The sequence below is a fragment of the Salvelinus alpinus genome, chromosome 8, assembly GCF_045679555.1.
Source record: "Salvelinus alpinus chromosome 8, SLU_Salpinus.1, whole genome shotgun sequence".
NCBI lineage: Eukaryota > Metazoa > Chordata > Actinopteri > Salmoniformes > Salmonidae > Salvelinus > Salvelinus alpinus.
In genome coordinates, this window is record NC_092093.1 from 39441439 (window position 1) to 39465949 (window position 24511).

At 43.5% G+C, this 24511-nt stretch overlaps 1 protein-coding gene across 2 annotated transcripts in view; it reads left to right on the forward strand.

Annotated features, from left to right (window-relative positions):
• The window catches only part of LOC139583099 (palmitoyltransferase ZDHHC14-like), a 52208-nt gene that overhangs the window by 3446 nt on the left and 24251 nt on the right, over positions 1 to 24511 (forward strand). For both annotated transcript variants that reach the window (XM_071413849.1, XM_071413850.1), the window contains exon 2: positions 17421 to 17581. In XM_071413849.1, the coding sequence (XP_071269950.1) occupies positions 17421 to 17581 (161 nt within the window). The remainder of the gene's footprint in view (positions 1 to 17420; positions 17582 to 24511) is intronic.

The window sequence follows — 24511 nt, forward strand, 5'->3', positions numbered from 1 at the left end:
GACTGAATGCCAAGCGTCACGTCTGGAAGAAATCTGGCACCATCCCTACGGTGAAGCATGGTAGAGGCAGCATCATGCTGTGTGTATGTTTTTCAGCGACAGGGACTGGGAGACTAGTCAGGATCGAGGCAAAGATGAACGGAGCAAAGTACCCCAAGCATACTTCCAAGGGTGTGGCACACTGGCTTAAGGACAACAAAGTCAAGGTATTGGCCATCACAAAGCCCTGACCTCAATCCTATAGAAAATTTGTGGGCAGAACTGAAAAAGCATGTGCGAGGAAGGAGGCCTACAAACCTGACTCAGTTACACCAGCTCTGTCAGGAGGAATGGGCCAAAATTCAGTGCATGCTTGGAGTACATGTCCTGGTAATCCATCTGGCCCTGCAACCTTGTGAATGTTGAACTGTTTAAAGGTCTTACTCACATTGGCTACGGAGAGCGTGATCACACAGTCGTCCGGAACAGCTGATGCTCCCATGCATGCTTCAGTGTTGCTTGCCTCGAAGCAAGCATAGAAGTTATTTAACTCGTCTGGTAGGCTCGTGTCACTGGGCAGCCCTCGCCTGTGCTTCCCTTTGTAGTCTGTAATAGTTTGCGAGCCCTGCCACATCCAACGAGCGTCGGAGCCGGTGTATTACGATTCAATCTTAGTCCTGTATTGATGCTTTGCCTGTTTGATGGTTCGTCGGAGGGCATAGCGGGATTTCTTAGAAGTGTTCGGGGTTAGAGTCCCGCTCCGTGAAAGCGGCAGCTCTACCCTTTAGCTCAGTGTGGATGTTGCCTATAATCCATTGCTTCTGTTTGGGGTATGTACGTACGGTCACTGTGGGGACAATGTCATCGATGCACTTATTGATGAAGCCAGTGACTGACGTGGTGTACTCCTCAATGCCATCGGAAGAATCCCGGGAACATATTCCAGTCTGTCCTAACAAAACATTCCTGTAGCTTAGCATCTTTGACATCTGACTACATCTTTATTGACCAAGTCACTGGTGGTTCCTGCTTTGGTTTTTGCTTGTAAGCAGGAATCAGAAGGCTAGTATTATGGTCAGATTTGCCAAATGGAGGGCGAGGGAGAGCTTTGTACGTGTCTCTGTGTGTGGAGTAAAGGTGGTCTAGAGTTTTTTTATTTTCCTCTGGTTGCACATTTAACATGCTGGTAGAAATGAGGTAAAACGGATTTAAGTTTCCCTGCATTAAAGTTCCCAGCCACTAGGAGTGCCGCCTCTGGATGAGCGTTTTCCTGTTTGCTTATGGCCTTATACAGCTCATTGAGTGCGGTCTTAGTGCCAGCATCGGTTTGTGATGGTAAATAGACAGCTATGAAAAATATAGATAAACTCTCTTGGTAAATAGTGTGGTCTACAGCTTATCATAAGATACTCTACCTCAGGCAAGCAAAACCTTGAGACTTCCTTAATATTAGATTTTGTGCACCTGCTGTTGTTTACAAATATACACAGACTGCCACCCCTTGTCTTACCGGAGTCAGCTGTTCTAACTTGCCGATGCAGCGTAAAACCCGCCAGCTGTATGTTATCCGTGTCGTCACTCAGTCACGACTCGGTGAAACATAAGATATTACAGTTTTTAATGTCTCGTTGGTAGGATATTTGTGATCGTAGCTCATCTATAGTTAATTTACGTCCCATATATCTCTTTCTCATGCGAATGATGGGGATTTGGGACTTGTCGGGTGTCTGAAGTAAATCCTTCGCGTCCGACTCGTTAAAGAAAAACACTTTGTCCACTACGAGGTGAGTAATCGCTGTCCTGATATCCAGAAACATTATGTACAAAATAAGTTACAAATAACGCGAAAAAACACAGTTGGTTAGGAAACTGTAAAACGGCAGCCATCTTATCCGGCGCCAACCTTGTAGCGTCATACCCAAGAAAACTCGAGGCTGTAATCGTTGCTAAAGGTGCTTCAATAAAGTACTGAGTAAAGCGTCTGAATACTTATGTTAATGTGATATTTCAGTTTTTTTATTAGCAAAAATGTCTAAAAAACAGTTTTTGCTTTGTCATTATGGGGTATTTTGTGTAGATTGATGAGGGGGGGAAACAATTTCATTTTAGAATAAGGCTGTAACGTAACAAAATGTGGAAAAGGTGTGGGGTCTGAATACTTTCCGAATGCACCGTATGCAGTACATCTAAATCCACTTGATGTTAGGTCAATGACATCCCTCCTGCATAGTACACTCATTAGAATTGCCATTTTTCATTTAACTGAAAATACATGAATATTTCCTGTCCATATGAGCTACAGATCTACAGACAAGTGTGGTGGGTTCCTTGACTTCTCTTATCAAAGGTACACCTTTATTTTCTTAAAATTCAAAGTTTGATGTTCTGAAAAATACAATATACTCTACACTGAGCGTTTTATAAAAATATTTCAGACTGGAGAACACATTGGGAGGGATCTTCTGTAAAATATGGTTGCGGATCTTTGATGTTATGGGGCTATTTTACTTACACTGGTCAACGGTATGAACTTTACCAAGTACCAGGATGCTGAAACTTGATCTCAAGTATATCTTCCAGCAAGACAATAACCCCAAGCACACATAAAAATCTACAAACATATGGTAAATTCACCACAAAAAAATCTACATTTTGAAATGGCCATCTCAGTCTCCTGGCTTGAACCCCATTAAAAACCAGTGGTTTGAATTGAACAGGGCTGTCCATAAGCACATACAAAGGATATCAAGGATCTAGAAAGATTATGTTTGGAGGAAAGGTCTAAGCGCCAAAGAGCTCTATTTTCATGTCATCGGACCATAGCACCCATTCCAAGTGCCAATGTTGTTTATCAAACTCTAGGCGGTGCTATGGACAGATTTTTTTTGTGTGTGTTACTCAATTATTTCGATCAATAGTGAGCTCACCCGTGATGTGATGAATTGTAATTGCTATTAGGTAATTCATATTATGGTTTCTGTCAGTCGAGAGTTATCTAAATATGACAGCTTGTGTTACGTCAATCGTTCTTCAGCGCTAGGACTAATGTTGCCTATATTTTCCGGTTTGGATGATTGTGTTATGCAGTCGCTACTTCTGTGACTGTCTAAACATTGTATTCAAAAATAAACCGGTCACATTCAGGACATAACCTTGTAAGGACTGTGTTTGTGCAGAATGTTTCTGTTAAAAAACTGTGTGGCCAGCTCAAACGTTGACTACTGCGTCAATCGAAACTGGACATTCTAAATAAGCATTCTAATCGCTCCGGTTTGAGCGTACGTTTCAGGGATCACTGTAGATTGATCACATCCGTGTGCTGGTACGTGTCAAAGGGTTAAACCAACTTTGTTTCCCCCACAACAATTTACTTTTAAAATAGGAACTTGTTTATTTTTTATGGATTTTATGTGAAAAAATACATGCTCAAAAAACATAAATAGGCCTATGATCTTTCTCACTTTACTGTAGCCTACTTGTATGACCCAGAGAGCTAAAATCACTGGGAGCAAAGTCTCTCATGTCCCTAATTCATGATACACCAAAAATGATTCCCAATTTAAAGTTTCAAAATAAATATTATTATTATTATTTTTATTTTTTTATTATATATTTTTTTCTCGTTCAAATATTTTTTTATTGAGCACACACAAGAATGGTGTATAGGTATAAGACAGGTATACAATTCTTATCTAAACATAAAAGAGCAGACAGAAACAAAAAGACCCAGAGTTCTGGGTACAAAACAAATATTACAAAACAAGACATACAGAATAAGGACAGGTAGAAAGAAAGAGGGTAGGTGTCACCCCCCACTTCTTCCCCTCCTAATCCCTCCCCCACTTCTTCCCCCCCCTTATCCCTTCCCCTTATTCCCCTCCCGACTGCTCGGGTGGCAGTGCCAGCACATGCTGCCCAAAGGTGGATTAAAATATTACAATTGAGAGTGCGTTAAAAAGTACAAATTCACAGCGCCGAATGGACCAAGTAAGAGAGGAAAGGCTGCCAGATTTGATCAAATGTTGATAATTTATTGTTCAGAATATATCTAATTCTTTCTAAGTGTACAGTGTTTGCCAATTCGCTGAGCCATAATTTGGTAGTGGGCGCTTCCCTCTTTTTCCAAAACAACAAGATTAGTTTTTTTGCCGAAATGAGACTGTAAGAGATGAGTTGTTTTTGAGGGTTGGTTGAAGTTTCTAAATAAATATTTAATGTCATAATTATAAATGTCAATGTAACACATTAACAGGAAGCATGTGCAGAAGGTGATTTTAATAATAAGAAACATGAAGATAATCAAAATTGTAGTAGCGTACTGAACGTAAACAAAACCACTACTGTCTGAAGACTGAGGCTAATGAGGGCTAAATACAGGGAGAATAATCAGGTTGATGATGAAGTCCAGGTGTGCGTAACAATGGGGAGCAGGTGTGCACAATGATGGTTGCCAGGTGTGCGTAATGTGGGTTGCCAGGACCGGTGGTTAGTAGACCGGCGACGTTGAGCGCCGGAGCAGGAGAGCGTGAGTAGACATGACAGTACCCCGCCTCCTGACGCACGGCCCCAGCCGCAGGAGAACGCCGGCCAGGGGGACGCCCCGATGGCAAGGAGTGGGCTGGTCCGGACGGCGGAGGTGGAAATCCCGGACGATGTTGGGATCCAGGATGTCTTCCACCGGGACCCAACAGCGCTCCTCTGGACCATACCCCTCCCAGTCCAGGTACTGGATCTGACCCCCACGACGTCAGGAGTCCAGGAGGGACCTGACGGCATAGGCAGGGAAGGGGACCAGCCAGGGGACCAAACCTCCTCTGCACGCCTGAACCACTCGTCCACCGCAGGAGCTTCGGTCTGGCTCGGGGTCCATGGAGCCAGGGCTGGCTGATATCCCAGGACACACTGGAAGGGGGTCAGCCCGGTGGAGGATTGAAGCTGTGAATTCTGTCCGTACTCTGCCCAGGGAAGGAACCGGGCCCACTCCCCCTGGCAGTGACTCCTAAGGAACCTCCCCAGCTCCTGGTTCATCCTCTCTACCTGCCCGTTGGACTGAGGCCGGTACCCGGATGTGAGGTTGATCGTGACCTCCAGCTTCTCCATGAAGGCTTTCCATACCCGTGACGTGAATTGGGGGATACGGTCAAAGAAGATGTCCTCTGGATAACCATAGTGCCGGAGGACCTACTGGAACAGTGCCTCAGCAACCTGGAGAGCGTTAGGGAGACCAATAAGAGGGATAAAATGGCAGGATCTCGAGAATCTGTCCTCAACAACCATAATAGTAGTGAAACCATCAGAAGAGGGGAGATCAGTGACAAAATCAATGGACAGATGAGACCAAGGCCGCTGAGGCATGGGAAGGGGCAGGAGTTTCCCTGCTGGAACGTGCCGGAGAGATTTAGTTTGGGCACATATGGAGCAGGAGTTGACATAGCGAGCGACGTCCTGCGCCAAGGTGGGCCACCAGTACTTTCCAGAGATAGATTGAATAGTGCGGGGATACTTGGGTGTCCAGTGATGAGAGATGTGTTGCGCCCAGGTAGGGCTGGGCGATAAATCAATATCAATAATTACAGAGGTAATTGCTTCCCTCAATAACGATATAAAAACGTTTAGATACATTTTAGATCATGTTGATATAGAATAATTCAGTACAGCAGTCCATTTCCCCTCTGTGATGCAGCAGGGACGTGAGGAGAAGTGACAATATGCATGTGGAGAGGTATACGCCAACTAAAACTAAAATGCCTTCAAACATCATACTTTCCCGACGACCACACGGGTGAAGCTATAGCAGAGGGGCTCATTGACGCTCTCACCTCCTGGGGACTCAGTCAAGACAGACAGGTCTGCATTACAACGGATAGTGGTGCGAACGTGGTGAAGGCCGCTCAAATCAACAAATGGACGCGACTGCAATGTTTTGGACACCGTCTGCACTTGGCCATTGGTAAGTAACCTTGTCAATTGTGTATATTGAAGTGATTGGCTAGATGAAACTAAATGTGCATTTTTTTAAATCAACTGATTAAGTTAAATATTACATTTGTACATAACTAAAGGGATTATTGTGATTTTAACATTTTATTAAAATCTCTTGATTTCTCTTAGAGAGAGTGGGTAGAGACAAACGGGTGGATCGAGCAATTGGAGTATGTAAGAAAGTGGTAGGTGCCTTTTCCTATTGGTGGAAAAAGGAGACCTGACAGTTGGACAAAAAGAACACAACCTACCCCAGCACAAGTTGGTGACAGAGTCGCCTACCAGGTGGGGATCATGTCAAAAGATGGTGCAAAGAGTACGGAAGTACAGAAAGCCATTTCACAGGTCTTGTCCAGTGACAAGAAGACCCGGCACTTAGCTCCCATCTATACAGATATAGATGTTCTTGAGTCCATCAACCAGGCATTGACCCCACTACTAGAATTCCCAGATGCTCTGTCTGGTGAGTCTTATGTCAGTGTGTCTTACCTGAAGTCAGTACTACACCTGTTCAATACAGAGGTCATGAAACCTGATGGTGAAACAGAGCTCACCCAAACCATCAAAACGATAGTCATGGACTATCTGAATGAGACATATGATGACCTAGCCACAGATGACCTCCTGGCCTCGTTGGTTGACCCCCGGTTTAAAACACATTACATCAAAGAGGAGAAGGTGGGCCACATAAAATAAAGAGCTGTCTCAGAGATGGTCATTGAGGGACATGAAAACCCAAGCCCAGCACAGAGAGACATTGCTGCTGCTTCACCACAACTGCCAGCTAAAAAGAGAAAGTGATTGGGCAGTTTTTTTCAAAAGTCCATGCTCCATCACCACAAGTCTTACTGAAATCCAGCTGGTAGAAAAGGAACTCAGCTGCTACCTTCAGTCTCCTGATGCTGACAGTGAAACCAATCCACTGGACTGGTGGAAGATCCACCAAAAACACTTTCCCAAAGTCAGCCACCTGGCAAAGTGCTACCTGTGCATTCCTGCGACCAGCTCCCCCTCAGAGCGTGTTTTTAGCACAGGTGGCAACATAGTGACCTGCCATAGGGCAGCTTTAAAGCCAGAAACCGTAGACAGACTTGTCTTTCTTGCAACTAACCCAACTTCAACTGTGATGTACCATTAGGCTAACAGTTATAATGCATATTGACTTGCACTATTTAAAAATATATATCTATATTTGTTCACAACTTGTAAGGGTTTATAGCTTTAAAAAAAGTGGAGTTAATGTTATTTGTGAGTTATTCTACTTCTGACAAATAAGACACATTAAAGCGTTTGGTTTGTTCAGGCATTCTTGAGTCTGAAGCAGATATGCACCTTTTAAACATTATTTGATTAATATTGTGATAATTATCGTTATCGAATGAAAAATATATATATATCGTGATAATTTATTTGCCATATCGCCCAGCCCTACGCCCAGGGCAACATCTGATCCCTTATCCCTGTGGGAACACGGGTTCCCTCTCCAGAGCCTGGCGAATGTCCACATCTACGTCCCAAAGCACAGGGGCTTAAACTCGGAAGGGCAGAATGATGGGATGCACTCAGGACAGAAACATCTCCCAAATCGTAGAGATGGGACAGGGCATCGGCTTTGATGTACTTTGAACCTGGGCGATATGACAAGGTGAAGTCGAATCTAGTGAAGAAAAGGGCCCACCTTGCCTGGCTTGGGTTCAGCCGCCTCGCTGTCCGTATGTACTCCAGGTTCCGATGGTCGGTGAGGATGAGAAATGGGTCCTTGGCGCCCTCCAGCCAGTGTCTCCGCTACTCAAATGCCAACTTCACCGCCAAGAGCTCCCGGTCGCCGAAGTCATAGTTCCTCTATGCAGGAGACAGTTTTTTTTGTAGTATGCACATGGATACAATTTCTGTGGGTTACCTTGACGTTGGGACAGGACGGCCCCCACGCCCACTTCTGAAGTGTCTGCCTCCACCTCGAAGGGCAGTGTAGGATCTGGGTGTTCCAGCAAAAGGGCAGAGGTGAAACGCCCCTTCAGTATACGGAAGGCCTCATTGACTGCAGGACTTCACACCAACTTACGGGGACCAACCTTGAGGTGGGAGGAGAGGCGATGGAGCTCAAGTTCCTAATGAAGCGGCGGTAGAAGTTGGCAAACCCCAAAAGCTGTTGTAGTCCCTTTATGGTGGTTGGGACCGGCCATGGCCTGACTGCATCAACCTTCCTCTCCTCCATCATAACTCCCTATGGACTGATCCTAAGAAGGAGACAGCGACCTGATGGAACTGGCACTTCTCCTCTTTCACATACAGGTGTTTCTCCAGGAGTCGTTCCAGGACTACTCTGACGTTGGCGATGTGATCCTCCAAGGTGGCCGAGTAGAACAGGATGTCATTGATATACACAACCACCTCCTGGCACCCAAGCATGTCCCGGGACACCTCGTTAACGAATGCCTGGAACACCGACGGAGCGTTGGCTAATCCATAAGGCATCACCAAGTACTCATAGTGCCCAGACATTGTGCTGAATGCCTTTTTCCATTCATTCCCCTCACAGAGGCGGATCAGATTGTAGGCACTCTGTGGGTCCAATTTGGTATTGAAAGAAACGGGCCCGCTGAGCTGTTCGATCGCGGCCAGCACCAACGGGAGAGGGTAGCGGTACTTGGTGGTGATGGAATTGACAGCAGAGTCATTGGCAGTAGAGAGCTGGAAGGAAAGGCTGAATGCAGTATACATAAATGTTAACTAAGTCAGCCAGACTCATGGTCATCCTCTGTGATCCTTTCTCACACGTCGAAGGTCTGTGAAACGTTTTCATAGATCTCTAAGCTTCCTTTTTATTCAAATTGTTTTAATATAAATATTTAAACAATACAAAGCATACACATACAAATGACAACAGACGCATACAAACATCCACAACATCACCCCTGCCCAGACCCACCTGCTTACACCCCCATCCATCTCCAGCACCCGTCACTCTCCGCCACATGGCCTCAAACTGCAGCGTTTTGTTTCTCTGTCGCCATGCACTTTCAACATTTAGATAATAAAGCATTTGACTTTTTCATTTGGTTAACGACGGAGGTTTGGTTGATTTCCAGTTTTGAAGTAAATGTTTTTTTCAAGATGATTGAGGAGAAGAGGATTGTCCAACCCATCGATCTCTAAGCTTCTGCAGGTTCCAAAGGGTCATTTTTAAAGGTTTATATAATTGCAGTCAAAACGGGTTCCAATTAAGAACCTTTTTGGATTTGCTTAGTGTATCAGCCTGAAAAGCCTGCAATTCAATAGCCTACTCATTGAGTGCTAAAATGTCACAAATATAAGGCAATTAAGTCACATATACACAGATGTCTTCAATTAGAATTGTTCATGACAGCTTGTAAAGGCCTGATGTTATCACATGCAAATTCATTCATTTGACATCAATGGTAATATGCAGAGATTTTCCTGTCTCTCTCCCCATCCCCCACCTTTCCCTCTGTGGTCTTTCATTCCTCCCACATTCTATACCAAAACATGGCACCGTAGTGTTCCCGTTTCCGTAGTAACCGTTTCCTCTTGAGCTCTTTGTGTCCTGTCGAACCAACAGCTTGCAAGGCAACTGGAGGAGAGTCACTGATTAGTCCCAGTTTGATTTGGGTTGTGTCCCAGTTTGATTTGGGTTATATCCTGTTCCCTATATAGTGCACTACTTTTGACCAACGCCTATTTTGTTGCATTACAACCTGTAATTTAAATGTTTTTATTTGGATTTCATGTAATGGACATACACAAAATAGTCCAAATTGGTGAAGTGAAATGAAAATAATTACTTGTTTCAAAAGAATTGCGCGTGCATATGTATTCACCCCCTTTTCTATGAAGCCCCTAAATAAGATCTGGTGCAACCAATTACCTTCAGAAGTCACATAATTAGTTAGATTGCACACAGGTGGACTTTATTTAAGTGTCAAATGATCTGTCACATGATCTCAGTATATATACACCTGTTCTGAAAGGCCCCAGAGTCTGAAACACCACTAAGCAAGGGGCACCAGCAAGCAAGCGGCACCATGAAGTCCAAGGAGCTCTCCAAACAGGTCAGGGACAAAGTTGTAGAGAAGTACAGCTCAGGGTTTGGTTATAAAAAAATATCAGAAACTTTGAACATCCCACAGAGCACCATTAAATCCATTATAAAACAATGGAAAGAATATGGCACCACAACAAATCTGCCAAGAGAGGGCCGCCCACCAAAACTCACAGACCAGGCAAGGAGGGCATTAATCAATCAGAGAGGCAACAAAGAAACCAAAGATAACCCTGAAGGAGCTGCAAAGCTCCACAGCGGAGATTGGAGTATCTGTCCATAGTACACTCCACAGAGCTGGGCTTTACAGAAGAGTGGCCAGAAAAGCCATTGCTTAAAGAAAAAAATAAGCAAACACATTTGGTGTTTGCCAAAAGGCATGTGGGAGTCTCCCAAAATGTATGGAAAAAGGAACTCTGGTCAGAGGAGACTAAAATGTAGCTTTTGGCCATCAAGGAAAACGCTATGTCTGGCGCAAACCCAACACCTCTCATCACCCCGAGAACACCATCCATGCTGTGGGGATGTTTTTCATCGGCAGGGACTGGGAAACTGGTCAGAATTGAAGGAATGAATGCAGGTGCTAAATGCAGGGAAATTCTTGAGAGAAACCTGTTTCAGTCTTCCAGAGATTTGAGACTGGGATGGAGGTTCACCTTCCAGCAGGACAATGACCCTAAGCATACTGTTAAAGCAACACTCGAGTGGTTTAAGGGAAACATTTAAATGTCTTGGAATGGCCTAGTCAAAGCCCAGACCTCAATCCAATTGAGAATCTGTGGTATGACTTAAAGATTGCTGTACACCAGCGGAACCCATCCAACTTGAAGGAGCTGGAGCAGTTTTACCTTAAAGAATGGGCAAAAATCCCAGTGGCTAGATGTGCCAAGCTTATAGAGACATACCCCAAGAGACTTGCAGCTAATTGCTGCAAAAGTTGTCTCTACAAAGTATTGAGGGGGGTGAATAGTTATGCACGTTCAAGTTTTCCGTTTTTTTGTCTTATTTCTTATTTGTTTCACAATAAAAAAATATGTTGCATCTTCAAAGTGGTAGTCATGTTATGTAAATCAAATGATACAAACCCCCCAAAAATCTATTTTAATTCCAGGTTGTAAGGCAACAAAACAGGAAAAATGCCAAGGGGGTGAATACTTTCGCAAGCCACTGTACATAGCGAATAGGGTGACATTTGGGATTGCAGGCAGCCTTGGTTTCTGTTGGTTGTGTTTGACTCAAGGATAAGACTAAAGTCATTACAATCCTCTAGCCTGAGTGAAGAGCCAAAACATTCATCCGTTTATAGTCCAACATGCTCTGGGATTTGCCTGGGAAACATAGCACAAATGGTCAAATGAATGTGTCGTGATTCAACCATGGAATGGATCAACTGCTGGTTAACGTTTGCATGTTGTTTAGGGATTTTTGCATAGAGCATCAGAAAATGAAATGACGGAAAGACGATCATGTCTGAATGTTTTCACTTCTCCTCTTCTCAAGGCTGAGAAACATTCATTTGATTCATGGGGATACATTTATAATAATAGGGCCCAGAACACCATTGCCTGAAATTTGGGGTCAAGAAAATACTGTCCTTGTGTATTTGTAAGCTTTCGTTCAGACTATCTTTCCAGTACAGTATCTAAGAGTGTCCATATTCCATTGTCTGTATACCAAGGGCACAGTCCTTTACAAAGGCAGTGGGATAGAGAAGTGCAGCTATATACTGTAGATTGAAAGACTCGCTACCATGTCCCAACCCAACCTTTCCCTCCACGGTGTGCCAGATTCACCAAGCCCTCTGACAATTATCCCCGTTTTGGGTAAAATGCCAACAACAACATTGGGAAAGGGAAACAGGGATACCTAGTCAGTTGTACAACTGAATGCCTTCAACTGAAATGTGTCTTCCGCATTTAACCCAACCCCTCTGAATCAGAGAGGTGCGGGGGGCTACCATAATCGACATCCACGTCTTCTTGGTTGATAACCTCCTCCTTAGAAGGACAAAACAAAAGGAAGGACTAAGCTACTACTTGGAAACTTTCTGCAGCTATTTCCAATCCAAATTATGACGAACCGATAAGGTCTCTGGGTTTCGGTCTAATTCAATTCCAGTGTAACCGCCTCACAGATCTAAAGTGGCAGCTATACTGCTCTCATATCAGTCAACACTGACTATGCAGCAGTAAGTGGATAAAAGCATGATATTTCACTTCATGACTACCTCCATTTAAGATTTAATATAGTTTTAGAGGTGCCCCTCTACCCTCACTGCCTAGGCTATAACCTGAAACCAATGAATCAAACCTGAGCTCAACATAACCTCCCCCCCATGAAATGATGGAGATCTCAATGTCTGATATTGGAACAACCCATAGAGCACTTTATTAAGGAAACCTACATGGGGTTATTTCATAAGAGATTTGGATATTGTACCCACTAAAATATGAATGGACATTCAATCCTTGTTCTAATCAAATCGTTGTATAATAGATAATACTCAAATCTAATTTAGGAAGGAACATTCCAAATCTTTCCAAACGTTTATGTTATGGGCTACGTCCCAAATGGCACCCTACTTACTACACAGTGCAGTACTTTTGACCAAGATGCCATTTGGGACGCAACCATGATCTGAGAATGATTGAAGTCTTGTGAGAGGAGCCATAGTGGAGTATTTGATGAATCTCCCCACCAAGCCAAGAATAACAGGATCTGGGGCTGTTCTTACTAACCCCTAGGACCAGTCGCTCTGTCCTCTCACTCAGTCTTGCAGACAGAGGTAAAGTTCTTCATGGTGAGGTTGCCTAAGAATATGGATCATCAGTACTAATGGATGTTTTAAGCATATTGACCAGAGTGCTGAAGGTAAGATATTAGTGATGTGGGAAAAATTGATACAGCAGTATAATTTTTTACGATATTGATTTATATGACAGTGTTGATTCAAAAAATAAAATTAAAAATGTTTCTTTATTTCGCTAAGATGTTACCGTTAAAGGGGCAATCTGCAGTTGCTACATCCATTTTTTAGACCTTTAAATTGATGATATATACCAGTTGATTCTTGAAGGATATAACTTAGATGCCTATGAGCTTAGTTCAACTGTCCTACCCCATCAGAACCCAAAATATTAGCTTGTTGTCTTTGTAAACTAGGTAATTATAAACAAACACTGTATAATTTTGATATCATGGATGGTCAGACCTTGTATCCATAACTCTGTCCATGAGTTTGAGAATGGTTACATTTCTCTAGCCCCATCCCTCAGTGTTCTATCAAAATAGTGGCTTAGAGACTGCTTTTGTTATTGTTTGAACTGCAGATTTCCACTTTTAAATGGTGAGCTAATATGTTTTGAGGACTTATGTCCATGACTGATCAAACTCATTTTCTCTACAGGAGAAATATAGTGACCAATGTTTGGAACAGTGAATTGCATTGAAATTGCCATATCGAATCGTAATACATATAGAATTGTCATACATATAGAATCTAGGGCTGTTCCCAGACCAAAATGTTGTCTGTTCTTTCAACCAATCAATTGGTCTAAATTGTACCATTTTTTATATATATAGACACACCCTATGTGTTTTAATAAAAATCAACTATATGCACTGAGCTTGATGCTTTAAGTGCACTGTTTGAATAAATTATTAAGACACACAAATGACTCGAGGGAGCCAGAGATCAAGATAACCCCAAGGAAAAAAACTGTTCCTGACCCTCCTGCTCCTGCTGGCCTTCACAGATTTTGCCATTATGCTCCTGAAGTTGCTGGTAATAGGCTACACCAGGGGTCGGAAAGCTTTTTCATGGGGAGTGCTAATGTAACGGATGTGAAATGGCTAGCTAGTTAGCGGTGGTGCGAGCTAATAGCCTTTCAATCGGTGACGTCACTTGCTCTGAGACCTTGAAGTAGTGGTTCCCCTTGCTCTGCAAGGGCCGAGGCTTTTGTGGAGCGATGGGTAACGATGCTTCGTGGGTGACTGTTGTTGATGTGTGCAGAAGGTCCCTGGTTCGCGCCCGGGTCGGGTAGAGGGGACGGACTAAAGTAATACTGTTACAGTAACATGACAATTTATCCTTTTTTTTTCTTCACATACACAATTTATCTTACAATTTCTAACCGATCTGCATGCCAGTTCTGATTTTCATATACACATTTTCGTGGAACATTTCAATTATAATAATGTATTTTTGTTCTATTGCCAACTAGGTAAAAAATAGCCTACATAAAGCCAACAAATAAAAACATTGTAGGTAGAGAATATATCATGATTTAATAAATATAGGCCTTAATCACATTGGCTACACATGGAGGTTTGTTCATGTTCTTTCATGTTCTTTCAATCACATTCATCTCTCTACTCGAACTTGAAACATATCAACTATTAAACTGCAAGTTCATATCAACTATCGAACGGGTCCGGCCCTCAGGTCGCTCTAGCAAACTTGAAACATTGTATCAACTATTCTGGGCCCTCAGTTTACCCCTGCAGTGAGCTCCAGACAGACACCGCTGTATTGGCAGAACTTCGCAAGGGATAAGAAAGTAGCGTGATCAGGTATTTTTTCACTGCATGATATTTTCCCCTTTCACACCGAGGCTTGGTGGTTATAAGGGAGAGAGCTGGTAAGAATTGTCAAATACATTGAGGAGCTATTGTATATCATTCTCAATGGATGTAAAAACAGACTTGGCTTACTTGCTGTTTGAGGTGAAGAAAAAATACTTTGAGAAGCTCCACAGCTCATTAGCAGTGGTGAGTTAAGACAATCAGAAATACTATCAGACATCCCCAAATGTGTACATTTGCGTTCAGGCCAGGTAGCCTAAGCTTACTTCCATGCGTAATCAGTTGCGCGTCTTTACTCAACATTGACAGGAGCGCTCCAAACAAAAGACAATTAATAAATTGACAACTCGTAAATGGAATGAAATAAACCAAAATTTGTTTCTCACAAGTGTAGCATAGGTTGTGAGCTCTGCAAACAACATGTCCACTCCGACAATGAAAACGGTAAACGACTGTATGCATTAACAGAAATGACTGTAACCAAACAAACATTGTAGATGAGAAAATACGGGAATTAACGGTAAATGTAAAGAGGAATTGATAGTCACTAACAATAAAACGGCAAATAATTCACACAATTAAGTTATGAAACAATGGATGTGCACAGACTGGCCTGAGAGAGACGCGCCTTGTGCAGAGTGATGGACCGAGCCATCCCCTGCAATGGGCAATGGATTAGTCCACCAGATGCATCATAGTCTTGCATTCCGGCGGATGTCATTCATTTTCAATGGAGCAGTCCGCAACACTACGTTGGGGGTGCCTCACTAGGCTGCGTTCTGTATACCACATGCATTCAATATTTTCAACTTGTGTGTTGCTTTACCGTGCGGTGGTACAAACGGAAGTACACACAGACTCCAACTACCTAGCTTTTAGAGAGTTGAAAAGCGAAGTACATGTGCCTCAGGTACATAAAATGCGGGCTAGACATTCGACAAAACAAAACGCATGCATCTGGTGGACATCGGGCATGACATATTTCTGATAAATTTGCGACCGCAAACTAAATAAAATCTCCGTCAACTAACAGCATATCGACCAAACAATAGACCAGTCGACTAAATTGGGTCAGCCCTAATAGAATCGCAATACAAATCGTATCTGCATCTAAGCATCGTGATAATATCGTTATCGGGGGCTTCCTGGTAACTCCCAACCCTACAAGATATGGAGTGTACTATTTGCATTAGAGCTGAATCCACAGCAGACAGCCAGTGACTGTTGTTGTGGGAGGCCATTCCATTTGAATGGAAAAATGCATATAAGGCCATAACATATTTATGGAAAGCGCCCAGTCCAGGGGGTGTACTTGTAGCCTACATAATGCTATAAACAGGAGATTGGTCTACAGTGCAGGAGCTTTTCTGGCTCACACAAGGCTTACTTTTACTTTATATATATTTTAAATTGCACAGAAGGTCATGCCCTTTGTATGGGAAAATTCACATAGCGCCATACCATTGCCATATGCACAGAATGTGCTACTAGATACCCAGACAGCAGACAGGCTTTGAGAAGAGAAGAAGGGAGCCTCTGTTCAAATCTATAAATAATGTGAAAATAAACATGAGGGCGTACCTTTCATTTCATGGCTTTGTCACAGATGCCAGTCGAGTAAGATGCTTGGAAATTGTTTTTCTTCTCAGCCCTAGGCCAGTAGATTTCAGTCAGTGGATCCATTCCAAATGGCCCCATATTCCCGATATCCTCCTGAGACCCGAAAGAAAAAAAAGTTTGGGATACGCTTTTTTTTATTTTATTTTTACATAACAAGTGTTTGGGGTGAAAAACAACATTTTACAAAGAAAAAAGTTTGAAAATATTGTTATTTATCTTTTATTGTATGTGCAAAATTGTAGTGGTCATTAGGATGTAAACATGAAAACATTTGCGTTAAAGCACAGAGTTTCTAAACCCAGAGGCGCAACATAGCTAGACTCCCGGGAACGCTTGCAAAACAGGCGAGACAGACGGGGTTTGAGAAGTCAATGAGAGAAGTGAACAATTCTTCTTAAGTTGTTCATTTTCTTAAACTAAAGGCACAACCTAGATTTGAACCAATGTCTTAAAAGTAGTTGAACATGTTATTACTCCAACCTCGTGAAAGTGACACACTGACACGTTTTCATTTTCATCAAAAACAACTTTATATCGAAGGAGTGTGTGTAATTAATAATTAGACACACTTCTTTTCAAATTTCTATAATATATGCTAATTTTGATGGCAGACATTTTTTTTTAAGAACCAAGAAGATAACGTTGTCAAGGTCACACCCACACACATCTCACTGAATACTGTGGCTTATATGGCCTCAGAGATACAGACCAAGAACTGACGTTTAACTAGAGAAGACAAAAATTAAATGCTGGGTCTCAGGAGGATAAAATTGTGCACTACTTTTCACCAGAGCCCTATGGGGTGTGTTGAATTGTGCCACTGAAAAACAGGCTATTCATTTTCACTTTCCAGGAAGGCCATTACTCATTGGCCCTGGCCCTCTTGTTTTGTCACCTAATGAAGTCAGATACAAAGGGCATGACAGTAGTGCTTTAATGTGATTGCACTAACCAACATCTGTTCATGAACAAAACACTGGGATTGGTATAATTGAGTTAGCTAATCAAATAATTACTGTCTGTGCGTGTCTGTTTGTGTGTGTTTGTGTGTGGGTGCATGTCTGTTTGTCCTAATAGTTTATTAGTTGTAAACATTCCACCCACTCAAATACAGAGACCACACTAAGAACAGCTACCAATTAGGCCTACGTGATTTTACATTCTTAAACCTTTCTTTTTATCTTCTCCCGTGCAGCTGTCCGTTCCTGGCGTCCAACCTGACCCCAGCCATCCCAGTGATCGGAGGGGTGTTGTTTCTCTTTGTGCTGGGGATGCTCTTCAGGGCCAGCTTCAGTGACCCGGGGGTCCTGCCCCGCGCCACGCCCGACGAGGCTGCCGACCTGGAGAGACAAATAGGTAACTATGGAGACAACCGTTTCCTGACGGTCCAGAGTCCAGGGGATGGTTTCCCAAATGGCACCCTATTCTCTATATAGTGTATGTGTGTAGTATACTACTTTTGACCAGAGGTGGGTTTTGGTCAAAAGTAGTCCAAGGTCCTGGTCAAAAGTAGTGCACTATGTAGGGAATAGGGTGCATTTTTGGACTTGGAGCAGGCAGAACTCTGCACTCAGAGTCTCTGATGCTGTTTCTTCTCCTTGTTTGTGTTCAGCTAATGAGGCAGATAGATTTGAGGTCAACGTGAACTTTGCCCGACCACTGTCAAACGGGTTGGATCGAGCCAATCACATGTGGCCTCTAAACGCCTTTGGTGTCTGTGTTCACATGTGAGATGATAAAGTATTCAGTGTTGTTTATGTTTGGAGATGACATCAGCTTTGAGAGGCGCTTTGCCCTGAGCACCAATGGCATGTTGTTCAAACAGTCTGACTAAGGGCCTCGTTTTAGAGTTCAATCTAGAAAATATCTCATCAGTTCCAAATGGTACCATATTCTCTGTATAGTGCACTACTTTTGACCAGGGCTCATAGTGCTCTGGTTAAAAGTAGTGCAATATGTAGGGAATAGGGTGCCATTTGGGATGTAACCCTCTATCACAGGAGCAAGCCACTAGTTCCGTTTTGTTATGAGATGTCCAATCCAATGCGTACCAAGAAGAATCAGTCAGTGATTTTCAATGAGCGAAATCTGTGCTATACAGACAGAACAATCTGGATGTATTTTTGGAACTCTGTTTTTTCCTGTGAATACAGCATTCCAGAACTGACTTGTCCATCACAAAATATCCAGTACTAAGAGAATGACCAAATTTGGGCGCTGTTTGCTCTGTTTATCTAACTCCAGCTTTCTCAGAGCAGGACAGAAAGCGTCTCTCGTGGGTTGCGTCACAAATGGCCCCCTATTCCCCGTGTAGTGCACTACCATAGGGCTCCAGTCAAAAGTAGTGCACTATATAGGGATTAGGGTGCCATTTTGGAGGGATTAGGGTGCCATTTGGGACACACCCCTATGTCTCACCACATCAACAGTGTTTTATACAGCCATTGAGGAAGGGTAGAAGTAATTCACTGTTATATTTACTCAATTCGGTTGTGGTCGGTCACAATGTGATGCATTAGAAATAGCATCCACACATCCTCTAATAGAGGATCTGGAGGTTCAGTACTGTATAGTCAACTCTACAAACAGCGAAAATGGTACTAATTGCCATCAAACTCATACCTGTAAACATTACCTATAAACAAGAATTACATTTAGTTTATTAAACGTTGATGAAAAGTGATATTACAGGCCTGCACTGAAAAAGCGGTGAACTTTTGGAGAAGTAGTCTCGTCCTATTGTCTGTTTCACAACCTTCCCTAGCTCTTGCAACCTCTAAACTCCTTCAAAACGACGTTCTCTCCCTCTCGTTGTCTTTGTCGCTCCCTCTCTTCAGTCTCGCTCACAACAAATGCTTGCTTTCGAGCAGCTCAATACGTTTTCAATTCTAAGCTGCTTTATTTGCTGCCTCCCAAAACTCACTTGCAGTCAAACAAATCCTTCTGTCTGATATCTGCTTTATCTCTCTCTTGCACTGTGTGTGTATTTGTGTGTGTGTGTTTTTCTCCTCTCCTTTATATATATATATATATATATATCTCATCATTCCTGCACTGTCTTCCAGCAGAAGTCTTGTTGTTAAATGCATTCACAATCCTCTGTGTATAAGAACGGCATCTGAAGTGACAGCAAGTGATCTCCTTCCCGCAATATACATAATGTATGCTCCGTTCCAACGCAACTGCCGCCACCACCACTGTCAATGTCTTGTTTTTCATGTACCCAAAGTCGTGGTTAAATATTTAGGCTAAATCTCAGTCCCACAGATGTTCGCCACATTGACGCATGGTGTTGCCTGAAACTTTGATCCAAAGTTACTTTACAGCCTCTTTAAAATCTTTATAGTTAACTTTATACACTCAGTTTATATTAAACAATAAACCAGTGGCACAGTGCGATGAAATGTTACAAGGAATGGCACAGTGTATGAAAATACTTGTCCAAGGTAGGCAGTGATGCTGAGTGATGGCAATGGAACCCTGTTTAAAGTATCCTCCTTTTTAAATGAAGCCATACAGAGTTGGCTACATATTTTCAATTTCCTCCTCCAGGAAAAAGCAGAACAGATGTGTAAGTGATAAACGGAGATGTTCTGTACATTACCTTGGAAATAATGGACGACACAGCAGGACAAGGCAGAGCCAAGTAATAGAGATAATATGCATAGTAATAATGAACTGTACTTCAAATCCAAGTTTATTTGTCACGTGCGCCGAATACAACAGGTGTAGTAGACCTTACAGTGAAATGCTTACTTACAGGCTCTAACCAATAGTGCAAAAAAGCTATTAGGTGAACAATAGGTAAGTAAAGAAATAAAAACAACTGTAAAAAGACAGTGAAAAATAACAGTAGCGAGGCTATATACAGTAGCGAGGCTATATACAGTAGCGAGGCTATAACAGTAGCGAGGCTACATACAGACACCGGTTAGTCGGGCTGATTGAGGTAGTATGTACATGTAGATATGGTTAAAGTGTCTATGCATATATGATGAACAGAGAGTAGCAGTAGTGTAAAAGAGGGGTTGGCGGGTGGTGGGTGGCAGGACACAATGCAGATAGCCCGGTTAGCCAATGTGCGGGAGCACTGGTTGGTCGGGCCAATTGAGGTAGTATGTACATGAATGTATAGTTAAAGTGACTGTGCATATATGATAAACAGAGAGTAGCAGCAGCGTAAAAGAGGGGTTGGGGGGGCACACAATGCAAATAGTCCGGGTAGCCAGTTGATTACCTGTTCAGGAGTCTTATGGCTTGGGGGTAAAACTGTTTAAGACTTTTTGTCCTAGACTTGGCACTCCGGTACCGCTTGCCATGCGGTAGTAGAGAGAACAGTCTATAACTGGGGTGGCTGTGGTCTTTGACAATTTTTAGGGACTTCCTCTGACACCGCCTGGTGTAGAGGTCCTGGATGGCAGGCAGCTTAGCCTCAGTGATGTACTGGGCCGTACACACTACCCTCTGTAGTGCCTTGCGGTCGGAAGCCGAGCAATTGCCGTACCAGGCAGTGATGCAACCAGTCAGGATGCTCTCGATGTTGCAGCTGGAGAACCTTTTGAGGATCTTAGGACCCATGCCAAATCTTTTTAGTTTCCTGAGGGTGAATAGGCTTTGTCGTGCCCTCTTCACGACTGTCTTGGTGTGTTTGAACCATTCTAGTTTGTTGGTGATGTGGACACCAAGGAACTTGAAGCTCTCAACCTCCTCCACTACAGCCCCGTCGATGAGAATGGGGGCGTGCTCGGTCCTCCTTTTCCTGTAGTCCACAATCATCTCCTTAGTCTTGGTTACGTTGAGGGATAGGTTGTTATTCTGGCACCACCCGGTCAGGTCTCTGATTCCTATAGGCTGTCTCGTCGTTGTCGGTGATCAGGCCTACCACTGTTGTGTCGTCTGCAAACTTAATGATGGTGTTGGAGTCGTGCCTGGCCATGCAGTCGTGGGTGAACAGGGAGTACAGGAGGGGACTGAGCACGCACCCCTGGGGGGCTCCAGTGTTGCGGATCAGCGTGGCAGATGTATTACTGCCTACCCTCACCACCTGGGGGCGGCCTGTCAGGAAGTCCAGGATCCAGTTGCAGAGGGAGGTGTTTAGTCCCAGGATCCTTAGCTTAGTGATGAGCTTTGAGGGTACTATGGTGTTGAATGCTGAGTTGTAGTCAATGAATAGCATTCTCACATAGGTGTTCCTTTTGTCCAGGTGGGAAAGGGCAGTGTGGAGTGCAAGAGATTGCATCATCTGTGGATCTGTTTGGGCGGTATGCAAATTGGAGTGGGTCTAGGGTTTCTGTGATAATGGTGTTGATGTGAGCCATTACCAGCCTTTCAAAGCACTTCATGGCTACGGACGTGAGTGCTACGGGTCTGTAGTCATTTAGGCAGGTTGCCTTTGTCTTCTTGGGCACAGGGACTATGGTGGTCTGCTTGAAACATGTTGGTATTACAAACTCAATCAGGGACATGTTGAAAATGTCAGTGAAGACACCTGCCAGTTGGTCAGCACATGCCCGGAGCACACGTCCTGGTAATCCATCTGGCCCTGCAGCCTTGTGTATGTTGACCTGTTTAAAGGTCTTACTCACGTCGGCTATGGGGAGCGTAATCACAGTCGTCCGGAACAGTTGATGCTCTCATGCATGCCTCAGTGTTGCTTGCCTCGAAGCGAGCATAGAAATGATTTAGCTCGTCTGGTAGGCTCGTGTCACTGGGCAGCTCGCGGCTGTGCTTCCCTTTGCAGTCTGTAATAGTTTGCAAGATCTGCCACATAAGAAGAGCATCGGAACCGGTGTAGTATGATTCAATCTTAGCCCTGTATTGACGCTTTGCCTGTTTGATGGTTCGTCGCAGGACATAGCAGGATTTCTTGTAAGCTTCCAGGTTAGAGTCCCGCACCTTGAAGCGGCAGCTCTGCCCTTTAGCTCAGTGCGAATGTTGCCTGTAATCCATGGCTTCTGGTTGGGGTATGTACGTATAGTCACTGTGGGGACGACGTCCTCGATGCACTTATTGATAAAGCCAGTGACTGATGTGGTGTCGGAAGAATCCTGATGCCATCGGAAGAATCCCGGAACATGTTCCAGTCTGTGATAGCAAAACAGTCCTGTAATTTAGCATTTGCTTCATCTGACCACTTTTTTATAGACTGAGTCACTGGTGCTTCCTGCTTCAATTTTAGCTTGTAAGCAGGAATCAGGAGGATTTAGTTGTGGTCGGATTTACCAAATGAGGGGCGAGGGAGAGCTTTGTATGCGTCTCTGTGTGTGGAGTACAGGTGATCTATAATTTATTTCCCCTCTGGTTGCACATTTAACATGTTGATAGAAATTTGGTAGAACTGATTTAAGTTTCCCTGCATTAAAGTCTCTGGCCACTAGGAGCGCCGCCTCTGGGTGAGTGGTTTCCTGTTTGCTTATTTCCTTATACATCTGACTGAGCACGGTCTTAGTGCCAGCATCTGTCTGTGGTGGTAAATAAACAGCCACGAAAAGTATAGCTGAATACTCTCTCGGCAAGTAGTGTGGGCTGCAATTTATCACAATATACTCTACTTCAGGCGACCAAAATCTAGAGACTTTCTCAGATTTCGTGCACCAGCTGTTTACAAATCTGCACAGACCGCGCCCCCTTGTCTTACCGGAGTGTGCTGTTCTATCTTGCCGGTGCAGCGTATATCCCGTTATGAATATCCATGTCGTCATTCAGCCACGATTCCGTGAAACATAGGATATTACAGTTTTTGATGTCCCGTTGGTAGGATATTCGCGATCGTACCTCGTCTAATTTATTGTCCAATGATTGCACGTTGGCGAGTAGTATTGACGGTAACGGCAGCTTTCCCACTCGCCTTCTGCGGGTCCTCACGAGGCATCCCACACAACCGCTAGCACAGTTGGTTGGGCGCCCGTAAAACTGCTGCCATTTCTTCCGGCACCATTTTATCAGTTGATAACACTGTATTTACAAATATAAAGTGGGTAGTGGAATCAATAGTTTATATTAGAACAGCATGTTTGTTCGAGACCCAATACTCGCCAGATGGTAACAGAGTGAAAAGTCAGTAGCTCGGTAACTGCTAAATGACTTAAATGTAAATGTAACTGGAGTTCTTGACGATCTTTCGGGCCTTCCTCAGTATTGGGCCGTCTGCACCATCCTCATGAGAGCCAGTTTCATCATAGGGCTTGGTTTTTGCGACTGCACTTTCAAAGTTATTGACATTTTCCGGATTGACTGATCTACATGTCTTAAAGTAATGATGGACTTTTGTCTCTCTTTGCTTATTTGAGCTGTTCTTGCCATAATATGGACTTAGTATTTTACCAAATAGTGCTTGAATGAGTAGGAGGGTCCAAACCTTTGACTGGTACTGTATATTTATATATATATATATATATACAGTGGGGAGAACAAGTATTTGATACACTGCCGATTTTGCAGGTTTTCCTACTTACAAAGCTTGTAGAGGTCTCAAATTTTTATCATAGGTACACTTCAATTGTGAGACGGAATCTAAAACAAAAATCCAGAAAATCACATTTGTATGATTTTTAAGTAATTAATTTGCATTTTATTGCATGACATAAGTATTTGATACATCAGAAAAGCAGAACTTAATATTTGGTGCAGAAACCTTTGTTTGCAATTACAGAGATCATACGTTTCCTGTAGTTCTTGACCAGGTTTGCACACACTGCAGCAGGGATTTTGGCCCACTCCTCCATACAGACCTTCTCCAGATCCTTCAGGTATCGGGGCTGTCTCTGGGCAATATGGACTTTTCAGCTCCCTCCAAAGATTTTCTATTGGGTTCAGGTCTGGAGACTGGCTAGGCCACTCCAGGACCTTGAGATGCTTCTTACGGAGCCACTCCTTAGTTGCCCTGGCTGTGTGTTTCGGGTTGTTGTCATGCTGGAAGACCCAGCCACGACCCATCTTCAATGCTCTTACTGAGGGAAGGCGGTTGTTGGCCAAGATCTCGCGATACATGGCCCCATCCATCCTCCCCTCAATACGGTGCAGTCATCCTGTCCCCTTTGCAGAAAAGCATCGTCAAAGAATAATGTTTCCACCTCCATGCTTCACGGTTGGGATGGTGTTCTTGGGGTTGTACTCATCCTTCTTCTTCCTCCAAACATGGCGAGTGGAGTTTAGACCAAAAAGCTCTATTTTTGTCTCATCAGACCACATGACCTTCTCCCATTCCTCCTCTGGATCATCCAGATGGTCATTGGCAAACTTCAGATGGGCCTGGACATACGCTGGCTTGAGCAGGGGGACCTTGCG